The sequence below is a fragment of the Primulina huaijiensis genome, chromosome 5 (genome assembly GCF_012295235.1).
Source record: "Primulina huaijiensis isolate GDHJ02 chromosome 5, ASM1229523v2, whole genome shotgun sequence".
NCBI classification, from domain to species: domain Eukaryota; kingdom Viridiplantae; phylum Streptophyta; class Magnoliopsida; order Lamiales; family Gesneriaceae; genus Primulina; species Primulina huaijiensis.
In genome coordinates, this window is record NC_133310.1 from 22,989,636 (window position 1) to 22,999,859 (window position 10,224).

Consider the following 10,224-nt stretch of genomic DNA (forward strand, 5'->3'; position numbering starts at 1 on the left):
AATTTTTTCTAAATCGTTATTGGTATGGTGTTATGAGTATTTTCCATTTTTTGAGTATTTTAAATAAATTCATGTCTATACTGATTTAGATTGATTTCCAATGCATATGTGCTGGTTTTCAGCTCATGTAGAATGTTTTAGACTGAATTAGATAATGTGGACTTACATCGATTGAGTTTCAGTTCATGTCGAGTAATATCGACTAAATAAACTGAGTTTAATTTATTTTCAGTTCATATGGATTGTTGTCCATTTATTTTCACTCTATGTCGACTGACTTATCTTTCACGTGGACTGGTGTTTATTGAATTTCATTTCATATAAATTGGTGTCGACTGTTCGGGTTTGGTTTATGTACATGTTTTAGCGATGATAATCAATAAAAGCTTCAGTGATGTATTTGTAAAAGCTCATTCCAACAAGTGATTGAGTTTGTATCCAAGTGAAAACAATGACACTCAATTTGTTTGATTTTTTTCTAAAACAATAGCCATCCCTTAAAAACAAAACTACCCTAAGTTGAGATCATCTGACCAAAATAAAAAAAATTTGACCCTTTGACCGAATTAGAAACCAAATGGAGGCCTAAATGTTAAATTATCTTATTATTTGATTCGTTTGATAAGACGATGAATGATATAAGATATAAATATAACATAATAAAATATTACTTAATTCTATAGTAGAAATTAAGTCAAACATCGAATAAAACAAATATGTATAATAATAATAACTAGCAAAAGATACACACGCATTGCATGTGTTATTGTTATTTTTAATTTGATCAAATAATACCAAACAATTAACATGAAATTATTTTCAATTTAGAAGAGTTGTTCGATTTTAAAAGGAGGTTTTGCTTAGTTTTTTTATATGTAAAATATTGAGTGACTTGAGAATATTTTTAGTAAGGTAAGAAGGGTAATTATGAAATTAAATATTTTGGTGTCCTTTAAGGTAGTTAATCTAAGGGTCTCACATTTAATAATATAATATAAATAATTAATAAATTTCTACCGACAAATTTTTCGACGATCCTGTCATACAAGTTTTGCCTAGTGTGGTTTGTCTAATTGATGTTGTTTTCAGGGTATCACGTTCAACCCGATGGTTTAGTTAGTGCTTACCTACGGGTCTCATAAAAAATCAATAAATATCTCATTATTGACACTAAACAATAATTAATTATTTAACTTTAATATATAATAATGAATCAATGAAAAAATTATTTGATCCAATGGAAATATGAAATAAAGATTAGAGGTTGTAAATAAAAAATGATTATCAAAATCAGGCAACGCATGGATAAGATAATAGAGAGAACATACGGGTGCAAAATATAATTTTGATAAAGTTTGGGTGTGCATTGAAAAGCCTAAATTTTCAGAAGGTATCAAGCTGCTAATTAAATTCCACCTTCGAGCAGAAGAAACATTAATTTCACAAATCATCTCTAAAAAAATTGGACATGGAGGTGGAAGGCGGTGGCGGAACTCTATCGGAGCTGTACTCGAGTTCCAAGCGGCTGTTACTGAGGACGAGAGACGCCTTAGAGAGGCTCGAGCGTCTCGAGTACTCATCATCATCTTCTTCATCATCAACTGCTGTTATTCCCGGGGTATCTGATGATCAATCCACGGCGGTTCGGCGAGATATCAACCAGATCCAGACTCTGTGTTCCGACATGGATCGACACTGGCGTTCCATCGCCGCCAAATCGCAGCGTGATCTCTGGAAAAGGTGCTGTTAACTTGTTTTTGTGTTTTTCTTATTTATTGATTATTGATGGTTCATGTTTCGATTTGATTGATGGATTTGGAATCAAGGCCATATCAAATCTATTATTTAGATTCATCATACTTGTTTGGATACTTGTGGGCTATTTGAATTTCGAATTCATTCATCATCAATTTGACTTCTCAACCGAAAAAGTCGTTTGAGAATCACTTTTCAAATCTTTTCATCCAATGTTAAATCCACCAATCCAAATCCGACCCCTTGGGTTTTCTGAGAATTTTTGTTTGCTTTTGTTGAGTACAGGATGTTGGTTCTCATTTGGTGAAACTGGAAATGGCTGGACATGATGGTTATGCTAATTCCCTTTATATCCCTGGTTCAACTAAAATGATAAAGAAACAGATGAATACTAATCTTTATGTGTTAAATTGTGAATAGCATATTACTTTTGTTTATTGCCCTCCTGCTGGATTTTCTTCTGTTATAACTTGTTTTCTTTTTCATGTTTGGTATGTTTTGTCCTGATTGCATGTCAACTGTCAAGACTCTCGTACCATTTTGTTATAAAGGAGGGAAATTTTTTTATTGAATTATAATAAAATTTTGCTTTCCACTTAATGATTCAAGCTTTATTCAACATGGAAGCTGGAGGTTCAAAAATGAACTAGTTTTGCCAATGTTCCTTGATTCATTTTGATGAAATCATATATCTAATTCACTGATGTTGTTTTAGGATAGAGTTCAACCTCTCAACTTACCTTTTATCATCGTTTATAATTCATGCTCATTTGTTGCAAATAGGTCTTATTTTTGAAGTTAATCAATTTTTTATTATTCATGATGTTGTACAGAAAAGTTGAACAAGTCAGTGAGGAGGCTGAGTCATTAAGAGCTAGTCTGGATAAATACTTATCACGGCATCAAAAGCGAATACAAGAGGCTCAAGAGAGGGCAGAATTATTTGGAAGAGCTGTATGGACTCTCAAAGATACTCTCTAGGACATCTGTCTTTATTCAATTCTTTAAATCAAATTTTTGGTCCATTGCTTTCCCCTTTTTGTTTCAGAATGGAGATTCACATATATTGAGAATTTTTGACGAGGAAGCACAAGCGTCTGAGTCTGTCCGTAGGTCATCCCAACTACTAGAGGATACTTTTGCAACTGGAGTTGCCATTCTTTCCAAGTATAGCGAGCAAAGGGAACACTTGAAGGTTATTTGCTTCTGCGACTAAATACTACATTCACTCCAGTACTGTTATAAATGTTGGAATTGAAATACACAGATAATTGAAGCTTTTATATAATATCAACCATGCATCAAAGCAAATTGCAAAAAAGAAATTTTCGTCGGAATTAAAGATTTTTGCAGTCGAGGGGTGCAGCATACTGGTTTTATACAACTCTTTACCCATATTTCAACTTTGATGCAGAGGGCTCAGAGGAAAGCATTGGACGTGCTTAACACTCTGGGGCTATCAAATTCCCTCCTGAGGCTGATTGAAAGGCGTAATCGCGTTGACAAATGGATTAAGTATGCAGGCATGGTTTTTACAGTCGTTGTCATCTTCATTTTCTGGAGGTGGACGAGATGATCCTATCACATAATCAGCTCCCGAGCCAGTATAGTTCAAGTTTGATATCCTGCATCTTATTTTCTTATGGACATTTCCCGGTTAGAGTATGTGATTGAATTGATTGCTGTTCGGCATACGTAATTGATCAGAAGCAGTGTAGAAGGAATTGATTATCGAAAGCACCATGCTACTTGGACACAGTTTATTCAAGCAAGGGGATTGTGATGGAATTAGTCTCTCCTTCATCGCAAGAATAGAACAGATGCACGGGAGAACAATAATAGTTCCCTATAATTGACTGAGATGTTTTTTTTTTTTTTAAATCATATACAGATATGTTTGAAGCTCGAAAATCAAATCTATGAAGTGCTTTTTGTTAATGAGACACATATATAAATTTCCATTAACTAAATAAATCTGCAGCAAGATGATTCCTTACTGTTGTTGGGCAATTGATGGTATTCGTTGAAATCGGTCCGTGTTAGGGGTGGGATCGGGTGATCTTCCTATCCAATCTCCATTCTGATAAAAATTGTTAATTTTTTTTCTCCTGATCCCATTCCCCACAATATCGTGACCCAAATATTCGGTATCCCGAAAGTTCGAGATCCAACTGAGTAGAGATATATATCCCTAAAGTTCAGGATGATATTTTGATAAAGCAAAAACTTGTGTGAGACAGTCACACGTATTGTATTTTGTGAGACATATCTCTTATTTGGGTATCCATGAAAAAATATTACTTTTTATGCTAAGAGTATTACTTTTTATTATGAATATCGATAAGGTTGATCCGTCTCATAGATAAAGACGGTCTCATAGATACTTACTCTTTTGATAAATACAGGAGTAAGAACAATAATGTGTTCCTTTTATGTTTTTAACGTTTAGGCTGAAGGGAAAGTGAAATAAACTCTATTTTATTTTGTATAAATTTGTTTTTATTAAAATATTTGTCTATGTTAAATTTTTTTTATATGAATGAATTAGTTAATCAATTAATTTAAGCCTTAAAATTGCCATGTATGGGTTAGTAACTTTAAAATGCGATAGCCAATTTCTATATGGTCTTCGACTCAATATTATTTTGTTTAAAATTACAATATTCTAGCCTAGTGTGTTAATAATACTACAATATTTTTTAAAAAATATTAAATTAATTGGATCTGGAATTCCGTCGGGTGGATATTAGTTTTTCGATCCCTCTCTCGACATTGATCGGGACGAAAAAAATCCCGATAACTAGGGTTGGGAAAAATGTCTGTCGTGAGAGAGATCGGTCCGATCCATATTTATAATGAAGATTAATACATTTGACATAAAATAATATTTTTCATGAGTAGAGCGAGTTAAATATATGTTTTACAAAATTGATATATGGAACCGTTTCATAAGAATTTTTATACTTACTAATTGGGTTTGGTGTTATAATATGTCTTTTAATACCAAATATATCCTTATTTTGTTTAATATTATATTTGGAAATTTTTTTTTTATCGAAATCACTAATACTCTAAATTACCTCAATCATATTAAGATTTTATCAACTTTAAAAATCTATTAACTTATTATTCAAAAATCAATTATATAAAAAAAGCACAAATTTTTATTATAAAATTATAAAATTAATCTTTATATTTTTTTAATATTACAATAATCTCTGAAATCTTACATAGATATTACTTAGCATAAGAAAATCTTGCGTTGTAGAAGAGTTATTAATAATATTTATATGAATTTGTTTGGGTAAAAAAACACAGTTTCACTCGTAATCCGAGGTGATAAGATATGGGCTTACACCAATAACTAATATACACATTTGGCCATAGCCCATTTATTATGGGCCTCGCCAAGCCCGAAATATACAAAGCAGCGGCGCCGAATATATGAACTAGGGCTGTTCCCCATACATTGCTTGAAGTTCTCTCAATAGAGCAGAAGCCCTAATTCTCCTCGCAGAGTCGCTAATTTGATCTGAGGTAATTATGCGGGCATAAGGCTAACCATCGTTTCCGTTTTAATAATTTTAATTGATTTCCTAATTTTTGTGGTGTGCATGATGGATGGATTTTGATTGAGTGATGATGACTAAATGCCAAATACAGGATACGAAATCTGTTTTCTTTTATATTACTGTTCAGTTCTTCTTGTTAGATGGTGATGTTTAATTTGTGGAACACTGGGATGCGGAACACCAAAGAAGAGGATTTTTTATTATCTTATTTTTTTTGTGTTTGAAGCATTATGAGATCAGTTAAGATTTCTGTAAAATGCTCTTAAGTTTGCTAGAATTTACCGAATATCATTCAAGCGTTGTTACTTTGCACAATCTCACCATAAATCTGTATCAGTGGGCTAGTTATATACCTAATATTAAGGGAAAATCCTATCTCATGACTCTCAAATCTTCCGTGAATGAAGACAAGCATGCAGACAGATTAACCAGCTAAATCTGGGATTCGTTATTCCTGACACCTTGTTGAAGCTAAGGATGTTTTTAGACACAATTTGTTTAAATCTGTAATTAGACATATAACCTAGTTCGTAAGATTGTTATATAAGATTTTACCGTCAAGGTGGGTTCTCATTTTTTGTTTTGTCGTACATGTCTACTGGGATAGAGATATGGGTGAGGAGGTCAAAGGTGAAGTAGTAGTTCCCGAGTCTGTTCTCAAGAAACAGAAGAGAAACGAGGAATGGGCCCTTGCTAAGGTAAAAGAGCTTGATGAATCAAAGAAGAAGAAATGCGAGACCCGAAAGTTGATCTGCAAGAAAGCAAGGCAGTATGCCAAGGAGTATGAGGATCAGGTATTAATTGAAGTGTCTTTTTGTTATAATCAAATGGAAACATAATATTTTCTTAACCGTCTTTGTTTGATCAAATGTTTTCAGGAGAAGGAGTTGATTCGCTTGAAGCGGGAGGCTAGACTGAAGGGTGGCTTTTATGTTAATCCAGAAGCTAAGCTTTTGTTCATTATCAGAATCCGTGGGTAATGCATTTACTGTTCAATATATTTTTATAGTTATATTATATCCGCATCACCAATCATGTTCATGCTGTCATTTAATTTTCAGAATTAATGCCATGCATCCGAGAACCAAGAAAATTTTGCAGCTTCTTCGATTACGTCAGGTGATCCTAAATTTTATTGGATGCTCCATTTATAAGTTATTCTCCTCTCTCCAATCAAGTTGTTTATTTTCATTGTTGGAGTTTTTCTGCATTCTAATTGATAACCATTTTGTTGACTCTCACGTAGATCTTTAATGGTGTCTTTTTGAAAGTCAACAAAGCTACAATGAACATGCTTCACAGAGTTGAGCCATATGTTACATATGGGTAAGCTTGTGCTTGCATGATTAACAAACATTTCATCAACTCTTGGGAATCAAATGAACTTCCAAGAAACTTCTCACTGCAATATGAATTCATCAGGTACCCTAACCTCAAAAGTGTCCGCGAATTGATTTACAAGCGTGGTTATGGGAAAGTAAACAAGCAGAGAAATGCCTTGACCGACAATTCCATTATTGAGCAGGTTTTGAGACTCGGACAGTATTTGTTAAAATGCTATTAAGTTTAAGTTTTTTTCCCTTTTTTAATTTAGTTGTAGCTGTGTTTTGATAGGTTCTGGGTAAATACGGTATAATCTGCATGGAGGATCTAATTCACGAGATTATGACTGTTGGACCCCACTTCAAACAAGCAAACAACTTCCTATGGCCATTCCAACTCAAAGCACCTTTGGGCGGTTTGAAGAAGAAGAGGAATCATTATGTTGAAGGTGGTGACGCTGGTAATCGTGAGGATTACATCAATGAGTTGATTAGGAGGATGAATTGACTACTGATCATTTTTGTTTTACACAAGAGCCTTTTGTTTTAGTGTCTTTCTCAGATTTCTGCGAGGTTAAAACGTCCAGAACTTAAGTTTTGTGCTTTAAGTTGTTACCTGTATTTCGAGATTTTTTATTTGAACTAAATTAAAGCGATTTTGGTTGGCTTTTTTACCTTTAGAGTATAGATACGAGGATTGGCAGGGAATTGAAAATTTGCATGGTTTCTTATGGTGGTTGGAACCCCCTAAAGGGGTGACTAAGCTTTTGTTCTCTGGGAGATTGATTCGATTTGTCCGGTACACGAGGAAAAAGATAAAATATGTGCTGAACTTACACCCCATGGATGGTTTTGGTTGATCATTGCACTTTTCAATACCGTTGATTGAAACTAACGCTGATTGCTGAACGATTCAAGGTTATGTAAGTGTTAAATTCTGATAATTTAGTCATCTGAAAGGATTTGCAGTAAATTTTTTCGACTTCATAACCACAAGATTGTCTTTTGCAATTTTCAGGATCTTGCTTTCGATGTGTTTCGCATTGGATTATATCATCTAATTGTCCTTAATTGCCCTAAGGACAAAAGATTTCATTGTCACTCCTTTCATATGTCGTTTTTCATGTATGGCACCAATAATGTCATCAAACATTTTTAAGTTTATGGTACCAATCTCAGTGATTTTCAAGACATAATCATTTTTCATGAATACATATCCTCATGAGATTAGTTCATGTTGATCGTACCATTTTCTACGAGATGTCATGTATCACGTCGCTCCTGAATCCATAATCCACGTGTCATGTGTTTGCCTTCTGTAATTTTTGCTATTTTGTTGAATAATATGTAATCACCATTTGAATTATTGGTCACATTTCCTTGAGATCTCTTCTCGTTACTCGTACATTTTTCTTGAATTGTCATTTACCGTCACATTTAAAGTAGTAACATTTTCCTCACAACTTCTCGAATTTTATGTACCATGCATGTGGCTCCCACTGGAGTCACAGTTCATCTTATTCCACTTCTCGTTGTTCATGATTTCCTTTGGTCTATTTTCAATAGCAGCCAAGCAATTCTCTTATTTTTATTGAACTTTGTTATCACGTATCTTCCAACCATTTTATCTACAACAAATTAATAGACTGAAAAAACAATCTCGCCTTAATAAAAATTTCAAAAAATCTTTTCTGATATGAAATATCGGTTTAGGATGTAATCATAGATCATATTCAGAAGTTTAAGAATTTTAAATCAAAGCTATGATATCACTTGTTGTTATCAGGTGCGCCATTTTGAAATACAAATATGAAAATAAAATATAAAATTGGACACCGAGATTTACATGAAAATTTTTAAAAATTATTATGTTAAAAATCACGAGCTATACGAGAATAATTTTACTATAATATTTTATGATATACAACTATTCGTTATGTTTCTCAAAAAACACGCTATCTTACAACAAGATAACAAATACCTCACAAATATTATAGAAACACTCCGAAGAATAGAGAAACTTGAGAATTGTGATTCTCTACTTGAGAATGAGATACTTAGAGCTGAGACGAGTGAGCTCTATTTTTCAGTGTTTTAAAAATTGCCGCTTAGAACATCCTAGGCGCTGGACGGTCTCATCGTCCCAACTTTAGAGCCCGCCTAGTGTCAATTAACATAATATGTATAATTTTTTTTAGATTTCAAGAAAAAATTTGTTTGACATGTTTTTCAATCAATTTATATCTTATAAAGATTAAAAATAAGCCACTGATTTTGAATTTAAATCCTATATATAAGAATTTTTTTGGAGAAATAAATAGATAAAAAAAAAAGATATTTAGATATAAAAAAAACTCCTAAACGTCACTAAATACTTAAAACGGTAGACAATGAGTAAACATCAGCCCATCCGCTCGCTTACCATTTTTAAAAACACACCTATTTTTATATCTCCCCTATGAAACCACGTGTATTAAATTTCATTAGTCAACTTTGCTACACTCTCTTACATTATTTGTCCTGTGTCCACCAACCAACTACCTCTTTGTCTGCCTTATATTGACAAAATATTCACACCACCAATTCATCTTATATTTGGAAAACAATAAATATATCTTAACTTAGACTATATTTTTAGAGAAAATTAGTCAAAAATTTGTGTGAGACAGTATCATGGGTCGTATTTGTGAGACGGTCTCATGGGTCATTCATAAAAGAGTATTACTTTTTATGCTAAGAGTATTACTTTTTATTGTGAATATGAGTAGGGTTGATCCGTCTCGGTCTCACATGAGATCCACTCAATTATTCATCAGATGCCCCTTTAAACATATTCACATCCCAAAAATGTTCACAATTATTTTTCCTTTTTTAAAAATAAAAAACCTATTCTAACAATTTTCATACCAAAAATCCAATTTAGCCAAATTTTGCTCAAACCTTTGAACTTGAAAATGTAACCGGAACAAACACTTATATACACGGATTTGGATCTTCTGCTGTGGTTGAAAACATAGCACATGGTGATGTGCATTTTTATACAAGATGATCAGTTGATCATCTGATAAACCTCACACATATATATACACATAAAAAAGAAGAAGTTAACTAAGATATATTTTAGGCACACAATGTCGATGGATGGGAAGTATGTAACACCCCACCCCTCTCATTCATAAAAATAATAATCATATTACATAGAAATTATTAAATATGCATGAAATAATAGAATATATATTACGAACACAATATCAAATGCTTGCCACAGTCCTTGCAGATGTATCTCTTTTTAACCACAAAGCCAAGAGGCAGGAAGCAAATCCGACACTTGATCTCCACATCCACAGCGTCCACCTTGCCTCCGCCGCAATACTGGCAGGATCCCGCCGCCTGCTGCCGCCCCAGTTCTCTTTCCTCCTCACCACAAACATGAACACAGCTCATATTTATCAGTTAATGTATTGCTTTTTTTTTTCTACTCTGATTTATTTTCTTGCCTGCTATTTTACACACACACACGCATATATATAGGTGAACTTTTGTGATGAGTTATTATCAAGTACGGAGTTGGGTGG

General features: G+C 33.3%; 2 protein-coding genes across 2 annotated transcripts; both read left to right on the forward strand.

Annotated features, from left to right (window-relative positions):
- The first annotated feature begins 1,425 nt into the window (after positions 1-1,425).
- Positions 1,426-3,696, forward strand: LOC140977310 (membrin-11-like). Its single transcript, XM_073442015.1, has 4 exons — positions 1,426-1,740; positions 2,589-2,709; positions 2,804-2,950; positions 3,170-3,696. Exons 1-4 carry the CDS (start codon positions 1,469-1,471, stop codon positions 3,329-3,331), a joined length of 702 nt encoding a protein of 233 aa, XP_073298116.1. The 5' UTR covers positions 1,426-1,468; the 3' UTR covers positions 3,332-3,696.
- A 1,499-nt stretch (positions 3,697-5,195) lies between these two features.
- LOC140977309 (large ribosomal subunit protein uL30y-like) lies at positions 5,196-7,323 on the forward strand. The gene is made up of 7 exons (XM_073442014.1): positions 5,196-5,292; positions 5,935-6,121; positions 6,206-6,303; positions 6,389-6,446; positions 6,574-6,653; positions 6,750-6,852; positions 6,942-7,323. Exons 2-7 carry the CDS (start codon positions 5,939-5,941, stop codon positions 7,155-7,157), a joined length of 738 nt encoding a protein of 245 aa, XP_073298115.1. The 5' UTR covers positions 5,196-5,292; positions 5,935-5,938; the 3' UTR covers positions 7,158-7,323.
- The last annotated feature ends 2,901 nt before the right edge of the window (positions 7,324-10,224 follow it).

Coding starts and splice junctions, on each gene's coding strand:
- LOC140977309 (XM_073442014.1), top strand. CDS start 5,939: ATGGGTGAGGAGGTCAAAGGTGAAGTAGTAGTTCCCGAGTCTGTTCTC. Junction 6,122..6,205: donor CCAAGGAGTATGAGGATCAG/GTATTAATTGAA, acceptor AAATGTTTTCAG/GAGAAGGAGTTGATTCGCTT. Junction 6,304..6,388: donor TTCATTATCAGAATCCGTGG/GTAATGCATTTA, acceptor TTTAATTTTCAG/AATTAATGCCATGCATCCGA.
- LOC140977310 (XM_073442015.1), top strand. CDS start 1,469: ATGGAGGTGGAAGGCGGTGGCGGAACTCTATCGGAGCTGTACTCGAGT. Junction 2,710..2,803: donor CAGAATTATTTGGAAGAGCT/GTATGGACTCTC, acceptor TTTTTGTTTCAG/AATGGAGATTCACATATATT. Junction 2,951..3,169: donor AGCAAAGGGAACACTTGAAG/GTTATTTGCTTC, acceptor ACTTTGATGCAG/AGGGCTCAGAGGAAAGCATT.